Here is a 22,025-nt window from a genome sequence, read left to right as displayed (position 1 = left end):
AGTAGTCGTGTTTATGCAACACTTATCCCGGGGATTCAGCCCTCCCGGATCAAAGTTTTTCCGGGACGTACTTGCCAGCTTCCAACTCCATCCTAAGGATATTGGGCCAAATTCTATGTCCAATATATGCAGCTTCCAGGTGTTCTGTGAGGTTTACCTTCAAGAAGAGCCAACTGTTGATCTCTTCCGAGACCTCTTCCACCTAAACCGCCAAACTAAGTTTTCTGACGGCCCCAACACTGAACTTGGTGGTGTGTCGATTCAAAAGAGAAAAGAAGTTGAATTTCCTCATGCCAAGCTTCACAGCCATCCTAAAGACTGGAACCAAACATGGTTTTATTTTCAGAATACCGCCCCTGCTGGAGAAAATCCCTTGTCGGGCTACCACGCTCACTGGCTTAGCAATAACCACCCTTTACCTCCACGGTTAACTGCCAAGGAACGACAAGCTTATGCATCTCAACACGCCAAGCTCCGGGCTCTCCTCGCCAATGGTTTGACTGGTGTTGATCTCATCCGCTGCTGGGTTTCATGGTGCGTTCTGCCTTTAAGCCGCCGCCCCAGTTTGATGTATGAATATACTGGCAAAACCAATGATCCTCAACGGTTTAACGAAATAGAATTGACTAATGATGAAGTCACTGAAAGCGTGAAGAAAATGCTTGACGAACCGCTCACCGTATGCACCCAAACTGGTCTGCGCCCCTTTTATGCCTCGAACAAACCGCCAGCGGTAAAGATTTTAACCTTGTACTTTCCTCATCCGTCTCCGCTTTAACACTGCTATAATAATCCTTTGAGTAATTTCTCAGGCCAATAGCTCCTTCTGGAAAAGGAAACCTCAAGATAAATCGGTCCGGGCTCCTCGTGCCAAAAGCAAAGCCACCAAGAGGACAACTAAGAAGAAAACCGCTGAGTCTTCTGATCCGCCAGAGCATGAATCGGAGGAAGAGGTAAAACTTGACTCCCTTGGTTCCTATTTCATACACCTTATTGACAATGATTACTCCTAGGATGATGCGGAGGCCAGCCATGCAGATCATGTTGAGGTAATCTCTCTTTCCTCTGATTCAGATCTTGTGTTGGTTCAAAGATTTCGCCGTGCAGTTCGGAAAGTAAAATACTCTCACCCTCTTGCTTATTTGGATCCAAAACTTTCTTTGAAGACACAGCAAACCAAAGGGCGTCGCACAACCCGACACAGTGGCCACCAAGTCACCTCTTCCGGTTTACCGGATACACCAACCCGGAAGCGTCGTCCAGAGGTTGCTTGTTCTCCTGAAAAACTTTATCCTTTGAAGGGTTTCTTCCGATGCCCTCTCAATCCATCTGATTCAAATTACCAGGTGTCTTGTAATTCGTCTGGCGGTTCATCAACCACTCATCTGCCTCCCCTTAAAACCGTCCCTGGGTAATTATACTGCCCTCCATTTTTCCTTCATAACTCGGTTTACCGTGCTAATCTTTGTTTTGATATTAGTGCCAAAGCCCATCTGAGCAAGAAGGCTAAAACCAGTGCCCCTATTGGTGAAGTTGAACCGGAAAAAGCTCCTGAGGATACTAGTAGAAATATTGATGTCACGGGTGATTCTACCCCTCAAGGCAATAACACTGAAGCTAATCCGCTGGAAGCTGACCCGGCCACTTACATTGATCCGTCAAGCCCCCATGCTACTCCTTCGAGCCCAGCTGCTGATCCGCCGAGTCCAGCCAGGGATGCCGACAATCCGCCAAGTCCACCAAAGGGTGATAATGATGATGTTATTATTACTGGTATGGGTCATACTAGCCCTGGTAATCCGTTTGTTCTGTCAAAACATACTGCCAAGGAGGAATTCACTGGTATAGGCAAAGGGAAAGGGAAGACTGATTTATCCAACTTCATCAACCTTAGTACCGAGGATCTTCATTCCGGATTCTTAAACCGCCTTTACACCAGTCGTGACCTTGAAGCCGGTTTGGTGAACCTGATGAAGGAACATTATGAGGTAATCCTGCAGAACACTTTATATTTCTTCCAATATAGCCCCCAAGGGCCAGTTTGTCTTGTAAAGACAAACCGGGACTTTATTTCCTTATTATTTGCCTGATAACTTGATCAATTGTGCATTAGCCCCCAAGTGTCAAACTTAATACCTGGATTGAGCCTTGGGACTTTAAAAATCTTCACTTTAAGAAGCAATCCACATTAGCCCCCAAGTGTCGAGTGCATAACTCGTTATGTGCTTGAGACTTTAACAACTTCCTCTTCTAACTTTTGTAGACGGGTAAGACTATGAAAGAAAATCAAATCGCCGATCTGCAGGAAAACATCAAGTCCCAGCAAGAAGAGACCTCTAAAGCCAGAGAAGAGCTAAAGGGTGCTTTGACATCCATGGAGCAATTGAAGGATGGTTTCAAAAATGAACGCGCCCATTGGGAAACTGAAAAGGCTGCTTTGCTGAAGCGGGCTGAAGAGGCCGAAGCAGCTCTTAAACCGGTGGCGGAAGAGCTGATAGGGCTAAAACATCAAGTGGATGTTATGACTTCTGCAATCTTTGGTAAGTACTTTGTGATATCCGGTTTGAAAATATCTTGAACTCCGCCGGTTTAATATTAACTTCATAACCTGCGGCAGGTAATCGCATTGCTTAGCTGGGCACAGATATGCGAAAGAAACTGAAGGCAGCATATACACTGGTTGAACAATTATACGCCCGTGCCCAACGGGTTATCTGTGCAGTCTCATACAACAAACCGGCACCAACCCTGATCAAGGACACGCTAATAAAATTATCCATGACACCGACGCAGATAGAGGAGGTGAAACGATCTGCTGCGAGAGCTGGTGCTTTACTAGCATTGACTCGGGCCAAAGCATGGATATCTGACTTGGACCCAGCTGATATCGCCAAGGGATTTCCGGATGAACAAACAGACGGGTCAGCTTTTGACAATGAAGCCCTGAAAGTTCTGACAAAGGAGATGCGTCCTCTGGCAAGTCAATTGGCAGAAGAAGCCAATTTAACTGTTCACCGGTCTTTTTATGATGCCAACAACCAACGGATTGATACTGCTGTGAAGGAAGTTCAAAACCTTATCCCGCCAATCCATAAGCATACTTACGCTCTTGACATTGATCCGTCCAAAATTATAAGTGAAGAAGCTGTCTTTCAAGCTTTAACCCGGATTGACTGGACCACCATTGACTTCCAGCCACTAGATTGGGGGGAGAGGAGGCTGAACCAACACCAGATGATCCATCAACCTCTCGTCAACCCGACAATGAATCTTAATCCATCAATTGAGTTGATAGGCACAGGTTGTGGTGTAAAAAACAATCATTTATTTTGGGCCTCAAAGCGCCTTGTAATAGGCTAGTTTGAATACTTTGATCTGCTACTTCCGTGTACTGGGATATAATTGTTTGATCCGCTGTGAAAATTTCAGTACTGGCTTATATACCTTCATAATATTATGCAATCCCTGTGTCTGCATAAGAAAAAATCTGTCCGGGCGGTTTACCAGCGGACGGGTCAAAATGCCCAACACAACTTGGTAGACAACCATGGTTGTTATAAAGTAGCAAAAATAAATCATACCTGTGATATGAAATTATGTTGTTGGTTTACCAACTTTGATTTTAGAAGGGTGAAAACCCAACTTCCACCATGCAGTGCTGGTATATATGAAGTAGCACCGGGTTGTCATGAACACCGGATGACTGCTGGCGACAAGTAGTCAAAGCGAGACCGGTTTGAAGGATGTCGGTTTACCTTTAATTGTATGCTTTAACAGAACAACTGTAAGCCACACCGGGTTAAGAAACACCGGGTTAACATAAATATTATCAAAGAACAAAAACTTGGCAAAAGGCAAACAAAAAACCATGTAGTCAAGGCTTTTCAAGGGCTGCCAGGCCCAAATTCGAGGCTTTTCATGGGCTGCCAGGCCACTGAGTTAAACCATTTTTGCAAAGCCTTTTAAGATGGGCCTCCAACTAACCAATCGTTGTTTTAACTTTGACAAGTTTAGGGTCTCAATGAGAGTGACTGTCAAACGTTCGGCGGGTCATGCCTGGATTACCTGGATAGGAGTGGATTATTTGATGAAGGCAGGTTAACCCGGGGTTTTAGGTGAATACACCAGGCTTCCAAGCCGTGGGTCGATACCCGATTACGAGGGTCCTTTCAAACTCTTTGTTACTTTACACAAAGAGCCCCCAAGTAACTTTGTGAGCCGTGCTCAATGGGTGCCTATGTTTGAGTCGTGCTTTTAGCAATAGAACTCTCTTTGGCCCCTTGGGTGTGAAGCTCCCAAGCTTTTTGTGGCATGATAGCCGGTTTAACAGGCAGTACTTCGCTTTGTCAGCTGAAGCCCCCAAGTAAACAGATTTGAAGAAAATGGCAGAGACCCTGCTTATAGCAAGGATGCCGGTTTATTATATTGATCATAATATATACATTTGCTGAAATATGTACATAAGAAAAGCCTATGGCTTCAAGTATAGTAAGGCCGGAGGAGAGATATGTTACATGGTCGTCGGGTCTCCTCCTCAGAACTGCGTGAGTCTTCTCGAACGTCAATGAGGTAGTATGATCCATTGTGTAGATTTTTTCTGACCACAAAGGGTCCTTCCCAAGGTGAGGATAACTTGTGCATATCGGTCTGATCTTGGATGAGCCGGAGCACCAAGTCGCCTTCTTGAAAGGTTCTTGTCTTAACCCGGCGGCTGTGATAACGCCGCAGGTCTTGTTGATAAACCGCCGATCAAGCCAAAGCCATGTCCCGTTTCTCATCTAACAGGTCCAGCGCCTCTTGGCGTGCTTGCTCATTGTCCGCTTCAACATAATTCGTAACCCGGGGTGAGTCATGACGAATATCACTTGGGAGGACGGCCTCAGCCCCGTAAACCATGAAGAAAGGTGTATAACCCGTGGATCAGTTTGGGGTGGTATTTATACTCCATAACACAGATGGTAATTCTTCCACCCAACAACCCGGCGTCCGCTTCAAAGGGACCATAAGCCGAGGCTTGATACCCTTCAGGATCTCTTGATTTGCCCGCTCCGCTTGACCATTGGACTGAGGATGAGCCACGGATGCGACATCAAGCCGGATGTGCTCTCGTTGACAAAACTCCTCCATCTCGCCTTTAGAAAGGTTCATGCCATTGTCTGTGATGATGCTGTGTGGAAAACCAAAACAGAAAATGATCTTTTTAAGAAATTGAACCGCCATGGCCGCATCACACTTGCTGACGGGCTCCGCTTCAACCCATTTAGTGAACTTGTCAACTGCCACCAATAGGTGGGTCTTCTTATCCTTGGAGCGCTTAAAAGGTCCCACCATATCAAGCCCCCAAGTGGCAAATGGCCAAGTGATAGGAATCATCCGCATCTCTTGAGCCGAAACATGAGCTCGACGTGAAAATTTCTGACAAGCATCACATCGCTTTACCAGATCCTCCGCATCAGCATGAGCTGTCAACCAATAGAACCCATGACGAAAGGCTTTAGCCACCAGGGATTTTGAACCGGCATGGTGACCATAGTCTCCTTCATGGATTTCACGTAGAATCTCTTGCCCTTCTTCAGTAGAAACACAACGTTGGAATACGCCTGAAACACTGCAACGGTGTAACTCGCCATTGTGAATAACCATGGATTTGGACCGCCGGATTATCTGCCTGGCAAGGACCTCATCATCTGGTAACTCGCCCCGGTTCATATATGCCAAATATGGAACCGTCCAAACCGGAGTGACATGTAAAGCGGCTACCAATTGGGCCTCCGGATCAGGAACAGCTAAATCCTCTTCTGTAGGCAACTTCACAGACGGGTTATGCAAGATATCTAGAAAGGTATTGGGTGGTACCGGTTTACGCTGAGATCCCAGCCGGCTTAGAGCATCTGCTGCTTCATTTTTGTGCCGGTCAATGTGCTCAACCTGATAACCCTTAAAGTGACCTGCCACAATATCCACCTCACGCCTATAAGCCACCATGAGTGGGTCTTTAGAATCCCAAGTACCAGAAACTTGCTGAGCCACCAGATCAGAATCTCCAAAACAGTGAACCTGGCTTAAGTTCATTTCCTTAGCCACGTGGAGACCGTGGAGTAAGGCTTCGTACTCAGCTGCATTGTTAGTACAAGGAAACATTAAGCGGAGAACATAATGAATTTTATCACCTCGAGGGGAAGTAAGGACAACTCCAGCCCCCGAGCCTTCCAATTGTCGGGATCCATCAAAGTGAATAGTCCAATACGTATTGTCCGGTTTGTCCTCTGGTGCTTGTAGCTCGGTCCAATCATTGATGAAGTCAACAAGCGCCTGAGATTTGATGGCCATTCGAGGCATATACTTCAATCCATGCGGACCAAGCTCAATTGCCCAGTTTGCAACCCGGCCAGTTGCTTCCCTGTTATGAATTATATCACCCAAAGGGGCAGAACTGACCATAGTAATGGGATGGCCTTGAAAGTATTGTTTGAGCTTACGACTTGCCATAAAGACTCCATACACCAGCTTCTGCCAATGCGTATATCATTGTTTTGACTCGATCAACACTTCACTGATATAGTAAACCGGCCGTTGAACCGGATATTCCTTCCCAGCCTCTTTACGCTCAACCACAATTGCCACACTGACCGCACGGGCATTGGCAACCACGTACAGTAACAAAGGCTCTTGATCAACAGGGGCAGCAAGGACCGGCGGTTCAGCCAGCTGCCGCTTTAAATCCTCAAAGGCCGTATTAGCTGCGTCACTCCAAACAAAATCATCTGTCTTCTTCAACATCTGATATAAAGGAATCGCCTTCTCTCCCAAACGGCTGATAAACCGACTGAGGGCTGCAATTCGACCCGCCAGACGCTGAACATCATTGATGCATGCCAGTTTAGCCAAGGATGTGATCGCTTTGATTTTTCCGGATTGGCCTCAATGCCTCTGTTGGACACAAGAAAACCCAAGAGCTTGCCTGCCGGAACAACAAAAACGCATTTGTCCGGGTTGAGCATCATTTTGTAAACCCGAAGATTGTCAAACGTCTCCTTGAGATCATCTATCAATGTTTCCTGCTTCCTAGACTTTACCACAATGTCATCCACATAGGCATGAACATTACGCCCAATATGCTTGTGAAGACAATTTTGCACACAGCGTTGGTAGGTTGCTTGGGCACTTTTGAGCCCAAAGGGCATAGAAACATAGCAGAAGGCTCCAAAGGGAATGATGAAGGCTATCTTCTCCTGGTCCTTAACTGCCATTTTAATCTGATGATAACCTGAATAAGCATCCAAGAAACCCAGGCGCTCACAACCCGCCGTCGCATCAATAATCTGATCGATACGCGGGAGAGCAAAAGGATCTGCCAGGCAAGCTTTGTTCAAATCTGTGTAGTCCACACACATACGCCAAGTGTCGTTTTTCTTAAGAACGAGCACCAGATTAGCCAACCATTCGGGATGAAACACTTCGACGATAAACCCAGCAGCCAGCAGTCGGGCTACCTCTTCACCAATGGCCTTGCGTCTTTCCTCGTTAAAGCGGCGAAGAAACTGCTTGACCGGTTTAAACTTGGGATCAATATTGAGAGTGTGCTCAGCGAGTTCCCTCGGTACACCTGGCATGTCAGAAGGCTTCCATGCAAAAATGTCCCGGTTCTCACGGATGAACTCGATGAGCGTGCTTTCCTATTTCGGATCCAGATTGGCACTGATGCTAAACTGTTTGGATGAATCGCCAGGAACAAAGTCAACAAGTTTAGTCTCATTAGCCGGTTTGAATGTCAGGGCCGGGTCATGCTTAGTGGTAGGCTTCTTCAGAGGGGTCATGTCTGCCGAATCAACATTGTCCTTATAAAACTTCAGCTCCTCTGTAGCACAAACCGATTCAGCATAGGCCTCCTCACCTTCCTCACAATCCAAAGTGATCTTTCGACTTCCATGTACTGTGATAGTCCCCTTATGTCCCGGCATTTTGAGCTGTAAATAAACATAGCAGGGCCTCGCCATGAATTTTGCGTAAGCCGGTCATCCAAACAGTGCGTGATATGGGCTCTGGATTTTCACTACCTCAAAGGTCAATGTTTCAGACCTGGAATCATGCTCATCTCCAAACATAACCTCCAAAGCAATCTTGCCTACAAGGTATGCCGATTTACCTGGTACTACACCATGAAAAACAGTGTTTGACGGTTTAAGATTGTTGTCTATCAACCCGATACGACGAAAAGTCTCATAGTATAAGATGTTGATACTGCTTCCTCCATCCATCAGAACCTTGGTAAACTTATAACCTCCCACCTGAGGTGCTACCACCAAAGCTAGTTGACCCGGATTGTCAACCCAGGGCAGATGATCCTCTCTGCTCCACACAATGGGCTGCTCAGACCACCGTAAATAACGTGGTACGGCCAGTTCAACAGCATTAACTGCCCTCCTGTGAAGTTTCTGATCTCGCTTGCACAGGCTAGTAGTGAACACATGATACTGTCCACCGTTTAACTGCTTGGGGTGACTTTGATAACCTGACTGCTACTGATTCCCTTGATTATTCTTTTGGCTACTACCACCATGGTTGTTCTGGTGGCCCTGGTTATTCTGAAATCCAGAGTTTGAACCGCCACCCCCATGGAAACCGGGACCTGAACCGCCCGACTGACCCTGATCATACCGGTAGAGATTAGAGTTTTTGAACTCCTTCATAATGTAACAATCTTTCCAAAGATGTGTGGAAGGGGCCTCTTTGGTCCCATGCTTTGGGCAGGGCTGGTTTAACAGACGCTCCAGATTCATCCCTCCATCGCGCTGGGGCGGTTTACTTTTATGACGCTGCATATTGGTGTTAGCCACAAGATCCGAATTATCCGCCTTGCGCTTACTATTATTCCCATGGCCTCGTTGGTTGTGATGCTGTCCTTTCTCACCGTCGTTCTACTTTCCCTTCTCCGGTTTCTCCTCATCAGAATCGGGATCCGTGGTACTATCAGAATCGGCATACTTGACCAAAGCTGCCATGAGCGTTCCCATGTCATTGCAGTGGCGCTTGAGCCACCCCAACTTCATCTTTAGTGATTTAAACCGGCAATTACGCTCCAGTGTTATGATTGCTTGGCCTTCATTAGTCCGGTCTGACGAATGCAACACCTCTGAAACCCGACGCACCCAATGAGTTGTTGATTCGTTCTCCCCTTGAACGCAAGCATCCGGGTCCCCAATGGACATAGGCCGCTTGCATGTGTCCTTGAAATTAGCTATAAACCGGGCCTTCAACTGATCCCATGACTCAATGGAATTGGCTGGTAAATTTTTCAACCAAGTACGGGCTGTCCCTTCCAACATCATCGTGAAATACTTCGCAGAGGCCGCTTTGTCCACATCCAGCATCTCCATTGCCATCTCATAACTCTCAACCCACGCCTCAGGTGGCTGATCTGCAGTGTAATTAGGCACCTTACATGGACCCTTGAAATCCTTAGGCAGTCGCACATTACCAAGCTCCGGAATGAGACAGGCACTCCCCAGGAACTGAAGGCAAGCCCGGTGCCTCGGTCTATCGATGCTGCTGGCTGAATCGGGGCGGCTTGATAACGACCCGCATACTGTGCTGCCAAAGCAGCCTCCCTTCGTGCTCTGCCATTATCTACCACGTCTTGATCATTTACCTCCCCGCGCACCGGATTGGGTTCCTGAGGGACAATACGGCACCGCGCGCTTCTAGACACTTCCGGCTCATCCATGTGCCTGCTATAGCTTCTGCTCGGACGGGGGGTCGAATGAATTCTATCCCGGCTATAGGAATAAGCCTGCTGCTGCACCACGGCGGTTTGCAAAAGATCCCTGGCCCGCCGCGTCTCAATTGCCGCTGGCGAATCACCCTCCATCGGAATAGCTGCCAGACGAGATGCTGCAGCAATCATGTTGTCCAAAGGGCTCGAAAAGTGACCCGGTGGTGTTGACACATATTGCGGCTGGTTATCCATTCGTCGAGGTGGTTCCGTCATCCGTGGTTGATCCGGCGCCGCTCTAGGCGCATCAGTCCAGTTTACGGTTGCCGGATTACTCGTTCCAGCCCCCGGCGTATTAAAGAGATTCAAACCTTCGAAGACCGATGGCATACGCGATCGGTACTTCCGCCGCATTACCTCGTTTGATGCATTCTGATCTAACATGAGCCGGTAATTCTATGCCTATATCTGTTGTGACTGGGCATCCAAAGCGGCCCGTTCTTCAGCCATCCTAGCATCCTTAGCTGCCAGGTCCTCCTTAGCCTGCGCTATCTGGTCCTTCAGCTTCGCAACGTCCACATTGTGCTGATCCTGCGTCTCTGGGGTAACTGCCATGGTTAACAAGGTCGCCCAGGCATCCATCAAATCGGAGAGAACCTGAGCCGGTCGGCGCAACGGGCCTCCTGCCGCGGGCGCTGATCTGGAAATCATTGCTGCTGTAGATGAAGACTGCAAAGTGGTTTGTGTTCCGGCCATGTAAACAGCAACCCAACTTGGCGGTTCAAGGAGGTCAGGAATACTGCTGCCATCGGAATATCCTTTGAACACACCATCATGAATTTGATATAAGGACTCGGTTTCACCAGTGGATGACTTGCCGTCGGAATAAACAGCCGTCTCGCCTTCAGACACCGATTCAGATCCGATCCCATGGACACATCCTACGAATGCACGTTTCGTGGCGGGCTTAACCCGGGCAGGGCTCGCACGCTGAGCTGTCTCGACAAGGTCGGTGCAGATGTCCAGCTCAGGGCCCGGCTCGCCTATCTTGCCGATGAAGACGTGAATTCCCCCAAAGGGGACCCGGTACCCGTACTCGATTGAGCCGGCCTCGGGGCCCCATCCTTCGTCGTCGATGTAGAGCTTGCCGCGACGACTCTTGGTCATCTAGCCAACCGCGTACCCTTTGAGTCCTTCAAAGCTGCCCTTTAAGAACTCGAAACCATCGTGTGATAGCCCCACGGTGGGCGCCAACTATCATGGACTTAACACGTCAGATGTCCTCTTGAAAGGACTTAGTCGTGGAGCCATCGCTACGGGTTAGCTCGAAGGTGTTAAACCGGACAAGGGACACGGGAGTTTATACTAGTTCGGCCCCTTCGATGAAGGTAAAAGCCTACGTCTAGTTGTGATGGAATTGATTGGGTGTCGATGACCAGGGAGCGAATACGCTTTGCCTAGGTCTCGAGTTGTTGTTGTTGTCTGCCCGCCGCCGGGTCACCCCTTTATATACATAGGTGGACGCCCGGCCAGTCTACAGAGTCCCGAGGCTGGCTCATACAAGTGTCCGCCTCGGTCTCCCCTTTCCTATCTTACAACACAAGTTTATACAATCATGGCGGTTTACTACCATGGGCCCTAATCCGCCCTTGGGCTCTGGGCCTCTAAGCTTCATCAGTAAAGCGCCATCTTCTGGGTCTTCATGGGCTTCAATGTATCTAAAGGTGAACCGGCCCCTCCCGGGCGGTTTACCCTTAGTAGTTATATCCCCAACATGGCCCCTCCTGGGTGGCTTACACAAATAGTTATATCCCCAACAGGCCCGATTCGGGTCCCGCCGGCCGGCGGCGGAGGAGTGAGAGGCGGGTGAGGTGGCGCTCTGCGATTGGAGGGGAGCGGCGGCGGGGCGATGTGGCAGCCTCTCATTGGCCGGAGCGACGTGGCGGCGGCGGTGGACGCGTCCGACGCGAAGGCGGACATGTCCGGCGGCGGGGAGGAATGGGGCTAGGGTTTGGATTGCGCGAAAATCGGAGGGGATCACATATTTATAGGTAGAGGGAGCTAGGAGACTCCAAATGAGGTGCGGTTTTCGGCCACGCGATCGTGATCGAACGACCAAGAGCATGGAGGGGGTTTGGATGGGTTCTTGGGCCACTTTGGAGGGGTGTTGGGCTGCAACACAAAGAGGGCTTTATGGTTACTCGGTTAACCGTTGGAGTATCAAACGACCTCTAAATGGCACGAAACTTGACAGGCGGTCTACTGGTGGTGTACCAAGGCCGCTTGGCAAACCTCGGTCCATTCCGAGAAAGTTTAACACCCGCTCATGAAAAGAGGTAAAAGGGGGCGCCGGAGGGCATAGGAGTGCCGGATTTCAAAACGGACAACGGGAAAAATGCTCGGATGCATGAGACGAACACGTATGCAAAATGAGATGCACATGATGACATGGCAAAATGCAACACGCAAGCAGCTGACATGGCAAAGACGGCAAATAACTGGCGGACACCTGGCGCATCGGATCCGAGGCATTACATATATATACGTAGTGGGGTAGTTTTCCTTTTTCACTCCATCAAAACAATCGTTTAAAATTGTGTACTACTACATGCCAGGTCGCGGTTTTTTTAGTTGTTGATTGTTTTTTGAGATAGCTACCCGCTTGTTCCAAGTGGTGTTACGGTGTGCCAGGTCGCACTTTGTATCGTTCAAGTCTGGTACTACAAGTCCCTCCATTAAATGAACAACCACCCCCTCGTAAAAATTGTGAACAAGCCCACGTCTAAAATTAGCGGAAACGTGGGTTGCCCCAACATGCGTTATTATTTATATTTTCTACTCCCTCCGTTCCTAAATATAAGTCTTTTTTATTAGCCACACCGAAGAAAAGAATTTTTTTTATTAGCAGTGAACCCCACATGTCATAGACACAAAAATTGTGGCAAGATTCCCTTAGGCAAGCCAAAGTGTGTCTAACAATTTGAGCAACTCAGGTTAGGCAAGTGTGGCAAGTGTGGGAAAAATAATGTGGCAACATAAGACAAACATAGTCACAATGCAAACAGCCCCGTAATTTTTTGTGACATGCATGAAAATTTGGTTAGTTAAATTTATAGTCAAAATTTGGCAAGGTGCATCAAATCACCTAATGCAAGTATCAAAAGGAAAGTCGCGGCATGCATGCATGCATGCGTTGTACTCCCTCCGTTTCCAAATATAAGTCTTTTTAAAGATTGCAACAAGTGACTACATACGAAGCAGAATATGTCTACTCCTACATACGAAGCAGCCCATTTGAAATGTGTAAAAAGACTTATATCGAGTGCAGCGCTTTGATGTGTCGCGTCAACTCATACAAGACCGAGAAATTTGATTACTACAACGCCCTCTCCCTTGCGGACTGAGCTCTGGTGCCTTAACTGCACCTGCCTTTGGCTGCATGACAGGAGGGCCAACCACCTATTGGGCCCACCTATCATAGATGCAAAGGCAGGAGCAGTAAGTAGAAGCTTTCGCTACAAGCTTTCCCTCCCGCACGAGGTGGATGGACATGCAGCAGTGGATTCGATACTGTAGAAGTAGGAGTAACATCATTGTTCGTCTTCTCGAAGAGGCGAAGAGCCAAGCGCAACCCGAACGTGGCAGTTGCGAACTCGCGTGGTGCGGTTCCTTGGAGTACTAGCCAGGCTCTTGCAGGAGACAAAATTGCTATTGTTTAACAACTAAACTCCATTATCCATTGGTTGATACTCATTCTGCATAGGTCCACGCACTTAGCACCATTTCCTCTTGGGGTCACCAATGTTTATTTGCTAATTAATAGCATTGCATGCAATGAACTAGCCATTGCAAGTCATTAAAAGCATGCACACCTCTCATCTCTTATTGGTTGATATGTCAAGAAACAAGAAACAAGGTAGAAGTTAATGCACCGAGCCTAAGTGTTTTGGGACTATTTGGTTTTCGTAAGATGACTTACACACCTAGACGGAGGGAGTAGTATAGCCCTGTAAACCAGAAAGGAGTATTTTCCATTCTAGAGATTTCAACAAGTGACTAGACTACACTGTGTGCAGTAGTCCCTCCCTTCCGGTTTATAGGGCTCAAATCTCAAATCTCATGAACCAAGGCATTTTGCGATTGGAGGAATGTATCTCGTACTTTACAAAACTACCCTAATTAAACTCATGCATTAATTACGTAGTTCTCTCGTTTTCCTCTCCGCCTTGGTCACGGTGCACAATATTGAGCACTCCTATATGACTAGCCGCTCTATCTACATGCGGGACATTTCAAAGCATCCGAGCCCGCGTGCCATCCACCAAATCACAGCGAGGTGCTACAGTCGAGACTCACCTATCACCCCGGTGTGGCCGTCATGACCCGTCATATCACAAAAGCCACACCTTTACCAGCAGTGGTAAGGTGGCCTCCAAGTTGGACTGGACGAAGCAACCATCATTTCACTGGAACACTCGTTCAAGCCCTTTCTTCCCTTTCTAGAAGAAAACCTCACTCCAGGCTACTCACTTCTGCCATTTTTCTTCTGTACCGAAGGAAAGGTGGGTGAATCAGTTATGCTGCTATCTTTTCATTCCAAGAATCTTCTTTTTGAGAAGCACCGACCGATTCTCACATCCTATTCTTTTCCTGTTTTCATTGCGATTGTGGTTTCCTTTCGATTGCTTTTTGTTTGTCAGTTCATTGATGGATCCTGGAGCACTAGGCAAAGAGTTGCCGGCGGACAACCCACTGGAGACAGCGATCTCCAGGAAGCGAGCACCGACCAACGAGTTGACCATGTTGGCGGGCCAACCCATGGAGACGAAGAACTCCAAGAAACAAGCACTGGCCAAAGAGTTGAGGACATTGGCGGACGAACTCCTAAAAGAAAGTTGGAAGAACAGCAAGGGCCCCACCGTGCCTACCCCACGAACTCTGATTACCACCTATGTGAGGCTCAAGAGCGAGTTTGAGGAGATAGTCGCCGTTGAGAAGCAGTATTCCCCTGGCAAGGTGATGGCCCCCATTGAGGACGAGGAGATGGCCCCCGGAGGGATGAGATCCCCCGGTGAGCTGCACAAGGTAAAAAATAATGGCTTATTACCATAGTTGTGGTTTTGATTATTTGCAATGTGCTTGCTAATATGTTAGGGTTGTGCAGGTGCCGGTGGACGTCCTTGATGATTCCGATGTCGTGGCCCGTCCTGTTGGCATCGCCCCGGAGATCGATTCTGATGCCGCTGTCCATCCTGTGGACATCACCCCAGAGATCGATTCCGATGTCGCGGTCAGTCCTGTGGACATCGCCCCAGAAATCGATTCCCATGCCACTGTCCGTGCTGTGGTCATTGCCCGAGAGATCGATGACAAGAAATAGTTGGTCGCGCTAATCCTTCAGGGTAGTTTGCATTGCCCTGTGTTTAATTACCAGAACGATGCGTGTTATCAAACCATCTTAGGGCTAGTGCACTGTCTTGTGTGGGCGGATCTTGCTACTTTTGTTTGATAGTGAATCATACGATGAATCATGCGAACCCTCTCCGAGTTATGGAAACAGATGTATCCTCACCAGCTTTTGATGTAATATATGGCATGCTTAGATGTAGGTTTGAATTGTTTATCATATCAGCAGGGCTTGTTTGATGATTCTTGGTGTTAGTAGGCTAGCTACTGTGCGAGCTATAGTACTTGCAAAACACTCACCGAAGAGAAACGTTGGGGCTGATGAGCTCGTGGTACGCTTATACTTATCCCTCGTCGATCGACCAATAGCCCTAGCTCCTAAAATTGTAGGCTTAGCGATCGATTAGACAATAGTCGACATACATTCAGGCCTCATTTGGTTCATAGGGTAGGAAAATCGTACCAGAAGTATAGAGAACGTGCAACACAAAATCATAGCAGTGCAGAGACGTACTCCCTTCGTTCCAAAATATATGACCTAGGCGGGCTAGTTTGGCCTAGTGGGTTTCAGTGATATGACGTGGTACAGTGCCGTCCAGTCTTCGCGTGTGGTAGCAGTATTGCGGGTACCGTAAGTTTTCCTGAAGAAGCGGAATTCAACGAAATCATGATGGTTCCTTCATCCGAGTAACTTTGTGCATGGCAGGTGGACCAGGATAATTTTGTGCATGGCAGGTGGACCATGATGGTCGACGTCCCACATGTCGGTGAATGAAAGTATTCTTTCCGATATAGTGGACGAGCAACGAGTATTCATTGTTTATTTTTGATGAAATCTATTGTCTCCACTATTACGACAGAGGAGTGTGAAACACGGCAGCCCAGTGAACTTGGCATGTGCACCACTCCCTCCTTCCTCATGTAATACTACCATAGTGTTGACTATAAGGTTACAACTTTTTCTCACTCTCTCTCTCTCTATCTATTTCCTCTCAAATGTTTTTTACCTTTCTTTTTTTAGACACAATTGTTTTTTATGCCTCTTTTTTAGAATTAGTTTTTTTATACCTAGGAGCACGTGTAGAGATGGGCTCCTGCAGATCCCACTCCTTGACTTTGTCAATGCCTCTCTCTCCTCCACATAAGCGGGCTTGTCGAGAATACAAGAGATGGTCTCTTAGCACAATATGTTTCACCATGTTTTTAGGAATAACTAGTTTTTGAAGATAAGGCTAAGAGATGATCCATTGTACACATGTTTTTTTGTCATCTCTAAATTACATGCAAGACTTATGATAAGACTATCTTATCAACCATTGTACATGCCCTTTATAGCCCAGAATTTTACTGGTACTACTTGCTATGAATGCGGGCATCTGGCCTCTGAGGGGGGAGCGCGCGTGGGGAGGTGGTGGGGTGGGGAAGGGTTTCTGGTGGGCCAGGGCGGTAAGAAGCGGGCTTGGAAGCGGTGCGGACTCCCGCACGGCCCACCTCACATTATGACCACATATTTTCTTGGAGTCCGTGCACGGCAGGCGGGTGATCCATTCTCCCTCCCCCATCTCTCTCCTCTCAGCCGACGCCCGCCGAGCGATTCGATTTCGGCTATCGACAGTTTATTCAATTGGAGTCCCACATGTCAGTGAAAATGCAAGACAACGTGTGTCCCCTCTGATGAGTGGCGTGCGAGCCTGACTGTCGGGGGTGGGACGTGAACGCGACGCGTACGAGATGTAAGTGTGCCGCCTTTTCATTTTGAACTTGCAAAGCGTAACATTTTCGTGCGACCGATTGATAGAAATCCAGAACAAAATGATGAGGGCGGTGCTTTCCCGCGTGTTAGGCGGGCTAGTTTGAGTGATATGACGTGCTACAGTGCCGTCCACTTGCTCCATTTTTATGTAAGCAAGAGTCTACACTCTTACGTGGGAGGAGTGCGAAACACGGCGGACCTGATTTTGATCAAGGGATAACTGTTCCCTACGAAGTAATGGAGCACTGTTAGCGATTATAGCATGATAGTTAGGGCATCTCCAGCGCTGGCCCTCAAATTTACACCAGCATCTATCCGAGGACACTGATGGATGCCAATCAATGCTGCCCGCATACCTTTCGACAACTATATGAACTAACCGGACAAAATTCGTGCAAACAAAGCAAATTTCAAATTGACCGGATGAAATTCATTACATTTCGAGAAATTTTCCTATAAACTGGACAAAATTCATTACATATTTCGCACAAACCTTACTAAAACCTATTGTAAACCTAATCTAAACACTAATAGAAAACGGGCCTATTGTCCCGGTTCATTGTCAGGACCGCCTTTCCAATAAACCATTTATTGAAAAGCCGACCTTTGTATTAACCAGTACAGAAGAATTATTCTTACTGGCCGACAAAACCTTGATACAGAAATCCAGCAGTACTAAATATTACACATGGTTGAGCTGAGGATGCTCCACAATTTATTACAAACACGCCTATATTATACATAAAGGCGGATATGGCACAAGGGTAGGGTGGCATAACTATTGACTCGTAATAAAGGTGGTGGTGGATATGTCACAGTGAAGTGGGTGACATGACTCTGAAATCATACATCTCATCAAGCGTCGGAGTGAGGCTTGATGATTTTATTTGGGTGGCGGAAGCATGTATAATACAAGTGAACAACTCCAGGGTCGCACGTGACTGACTGGGACTCCTCTAGGCGTCGGACTCACTATCGAACTCTTCATCCATAAGATCGCCTTCGTCAACATCTGGCCAAATCAACAAGCCAGGTGAGTACTTTGAATGTACTCGCAAGACAGTTCGGACATAAGATATAACAAATGTAAACATGATGCACATGAGCAGGTTAGTATGCACAATCAAATAATAGATTTGCACTGCACGATAAATAAAAGGAAATCAGGCGGTAGTCCTCCCGAAATCCCAATAAAAATAACTGAAGACCGATCGGGTGTCTGAAGCGACGCCTCGAAAGGTAAAAACAATTTAACATGCCGCAGTCGGGCGTCGAGGCGACACCACATAAAGGGCTTATCTTGAAAAGTAAATAACAGGACGTGCCACAGTCGGGCGTCTAAGCGACACCTCGGAAAGGGCTTATAATGAAAATAAATAACAATTATGCCACAGTCGGACGTCTGAGCGACATCACATAAAGGGCTTATATCAAAAGTAAATAACAATAATGCCACAGTCGGACGTCTGAGCGACATCACATAAAGGGCTTATATCCAAAGTAAGTAACAACAATGCCACAGTCGGACGTCTGAGCGACATCACATAAAGGGCTTATAGTTTATCATTCGAATTTAAACAGCTCATGAATTTAAATCATCACAAGGAAATACTCAGCATATAATAATAAACGGGTTAGTCCATTCACATGAATAACCTTCTGCCGAGTTTACCACTCTCGATTTTATGTTTATACTCCGGAGATTGTCACTGGGGTTGACACTGAGATTTGCCACAGAGATTGACACTGACACAGAGATGAGAGTCAAGTCCTTGCTCGTGGACATGGATACTCGGATGATTTTGACTCTGCAGAGTTTGTACTCTTTACCACAGCCAACGGATTTCGGTAGTCACAAGGACTAGTTCCGATTACGGTGTTTTAGAAGAAACATGTCTAACAAGTACACACCCATTCCACATTCTGTTGCCAGGAATCACCCTCGGCAACGTTCAAGAAAAACCGTAAGACGGGGAGGCCACAACCTCGAATAGCATGGGATCAAATTTATATCGCGCGCGCTAAGGGGTGCCCCCCTCTCGGTCCCAACCGGAAACACCCATGCCCCCTGACCGGATGACTGGCTTTAATCCAGGGCCATGGAACCCTCATCGCGGTCCCTCTGTTTGGTGTGTACCAGGAAAGAGGTTTGCAACTTACTAAACCGCACTCTTTGCAGAAAACACGTGGCAGCATGAAGGGGAAACAAACGGGATCGAGACTTGACCCACGTTAAAACTGGAGTTCACGGTTGGCATAAAGCTGGCATGCTTCAACACTACTAGCCTGCAACCCATCATGTCACCACATGATCGTGTTATCTTATCATCATAAGAACACATCAACTTCGAAGCTCACCGGTAGCTTGCCTTGCATGCACATAACATTCACAAATGCTTATATAAACATGACATGAGAAAACTACTCGAGCAAACATGCAAAACACTCATCATATCAAAGGTTCAAACATGCTTGCCTGGTTCGGAGAAGTCGGAGTCTAGCTCGGCGAAGTACGCGTCTCCTTTACTCCTTCCGGTATCTATGTATTAAAAGAAAATCGGATACTAAATAAATACCGTGCGTGCACCAAAAGTATCCCAAATATTTTTCAAATAAATATGACAAAAAACTATACAGAAAAATAAAGATGGAAGAAAAAGTTTCAAGTTAAAATCATCTTTTGTTTAAAAGTTATAAGGGTTTTAGTCCAGGGACCTTTCTGTAATGAAACAGAAAGTTTCCAGGGTTTATTTTATAAAAACAGAAAACGTTTCAGTTTGGAATACGCCAGTCTAGAGGGGAGACGTATTTGGCCCGAAGGCATCTTCACAAAACGGTTCGAAAAAAAGAAAAAGCTGACGGGGACGTCCCACCCGTCGGGTTTGAAAACTGAAACAGAGCGCTGGCGCCCGAGGGCCGCGGTGGTCGCCGGCGGCGATCCACGGCGAGGCAGGGGGTTCGAAAGGTACCAATGTGTTCACCGTGTTCTTCCACACCTGTGGGTGGTGGAGTTGAGCGTCGGCGAGCACCACGTCGACGGCGGCCTCAACTCCGGCGGACGGTGGTTCGGGCGTTGGTGGATTTCACTGGGGAGAGCTGCAAAGGTCGAATTGAGACTCGGGTTTGGGTACTGGGTGCACTAGAGGGTTGCTGACGCGGTTTGGGAGGCGGGGATGACCTCACTTGAGTGAATCAAGCCGGAGCCCGAGGCGGATCGGGGCGGCCGGAGTCGGGGAAGGTGACCTCCTCGGGGTCCTCCTAGTGGCTAGGCGGGGCTCTGGTGAGGTGGAGGTGTGGCGCTGGGTCGAGGACGAGCTCGAGGGCTCCTTTTATAGCCGATCCGAGGCGGTGGCCATGAACGGGATAACGCCGGCGATGATTACGGCGGGGCAGAGGTCGGTCAGGTGGTTTAGGGAGCTAGACATCACCGCGATGGTCCACTTGTTCCGTTCAAGTGCTAAGCTTGGCCTGCCTTGGGTGGTACTCCACATTCTCGACGGAACGGCTCACGGGACTCGTCGGCGGCAGAGAGCACGCTCTGTGCTGCTCAGGCCACGGTGACGGTGCCGCAACGTGCACAGGCAAGCGGACAGCCACGCGAAGGCCACGGGTGGCTTGGGCGGTGCTGGACGGCGCCGAAAGCTGGTGCTGATCCCTGCTGGCTGCCACGGGTGGCTCTGCCACCGCAGAAGCTGCCAGCATCGGCGAGACACGTCACCACCGACGATGGTGCCCGAACAAACGAGTGTGCGGCGCTCTGGATAAGGAGGGGGAACAGGGAGCAAGGTGCCACTGCAGTTACTGGCGAGACCGACGCCATGTTCTGAAGAAAACGACACTGACGGCGAAACAGAAACACTGAACTTTCTGAACTTTCTGAATTTGAACAGCAACAGTGCATGCCAGGTGCTCGATGAAATGATTTTGGCATGTGGGAAATTTTTCTGGAGCTGATCTTTGGTGAGGTGGCCTCTTGGTGTATCTGGAAGCTGCATGAATTATCTCAGAATTTTTGTAAAAAGAAATATATGAATTTCACCAAAAATGGCATTTCTAGTAAAAACTTGCAGAGGGCAAATTTTGAAATATTTGAACTGAGTACAAGTGGATCTTGTTGGATCTAGGTTGAGGGTACTAAGGACAAGTCAGAGGAGTTGGTTTGGGATCAAAACTCAAAAGAAATTTGGTACTTCCTTTGTAAATCACCTAGGTCCATAAATAATGGCAGAAATAGTTTTGAGGATTAAATAAATGGAATAAAAATCAAAAATGGTTTGAAACTTGCTGGAGGTGGGAGTCTTGACTTGATCCAAGGCAAGGAGTGGTTTTGGAGTGTTATGTCAAAATGTGACATGGCAAAAGAGGAAATTTTGAATGGGGAAAAGAATAAACCCATAATCCCTAGGGTTTCTTCTTAATAGAAGAAATTTCAAAAATAACTGGAGTAGAGTCAAGACAAAATGAAAAGCTCTCAATACCAAAAGTCAAGGTTGAGAAGAGTACCAAAATATTTGTCATAAAAGTTTTGAGAGGGAGAGGGTTTAAGAAATTTTTTAAATAGCCTTCTCCAAATCAAATAAAGATTTTGATAAAAACCAAATCAAAATTTTTGGAGTGTCACAACACCTACCCCCTTAGGAAAAATCTCGTCCCCGAGATTTCAGCTGATCCTCAAATAGGTGTGGGTATTTTGCCCGGAGAGAGTCCTCTCTTTCCCATGTCGCTTCACCCTCGGTGTGATTGCTCCACTGAACCTTGAAGAACTTGATTGTTTTCTGACGGGTCCTCCTTTCAGACTCCTCTAATATCTTTATTGGACGTTCCCTGTAGGTGAGGTCTGGTTGCACGTCAATGTTCTCATGTGACACTTGCTTCTCTGGGTTGCTTACACATTTCCTCAACTGTGAGACGTGGAACACGTCGTGGACGTCTGACAGCTCCTTGGGTAGGTCTAGCTGGTAGGCTACAGTGCCTCTCCGTGCAACCACACAGAAGGGTCCAATAAATCTTGGTGCTAGCTTTCCTTTAACCTTGAACCGTTGCAGGCCCCTCATAGGGGATACTCGTAGGTACACATATTCACCGGGTTCAAAGCTGACTTCACGGTGCTTCTGATCGTAATAACTCTTTTGTCGACTTTGCGCTGTCTTGAGT

The 22,025-nt window shown here is 47.6% G+C and overlaps 1 protein-coding gene across 1 annotated transcript; it reads left to right on the top strand.

The window, feature by feature from the left end:
* Positions 1-568: 568 nt before the first annotated feature.
* LOC147992861 (uncharacterized) lies at positions 569-3,788 on the top strand. The gene is made up of 7 exons (XM_087539158.1): positions 569-733; positions 813-953; positions 1,014-1,411; positions 1,481-1,988; positions 2,264-2,540; positions 2,645-3,301; positions 3,778-3,788. The coding sequence occupies exons 1-7, from the start codon at positions 569-571 to the stop codon at positions 3,786-3,788; spliced, it is 2,157 nt and encodes a 718-aa protein (XP_087395284.1).
* The last annotated feature ends 18,237 nt before the right edge of the window (positions 3,789-22,025 follow it).

Source organism: Triticum urartu, chromosome 1A (assembly GCF_056163025.1).
Source record: "Triticum urartu cultivar PI428250 chromosome 1A, HENAU_Tu73, whole genome shotgun sequence".
Classification (NCBI taxonomy): Eukaryota; Viridiplantae; Streptophyta; class Magnoliopsida; order Poales; family Poaceae; genus Triticum; species Triticum urartu.
Note: the sequence above shows the minus strand (reverse complement) of the source record. Positions and strands in the feature narration are given on the sequence as shown.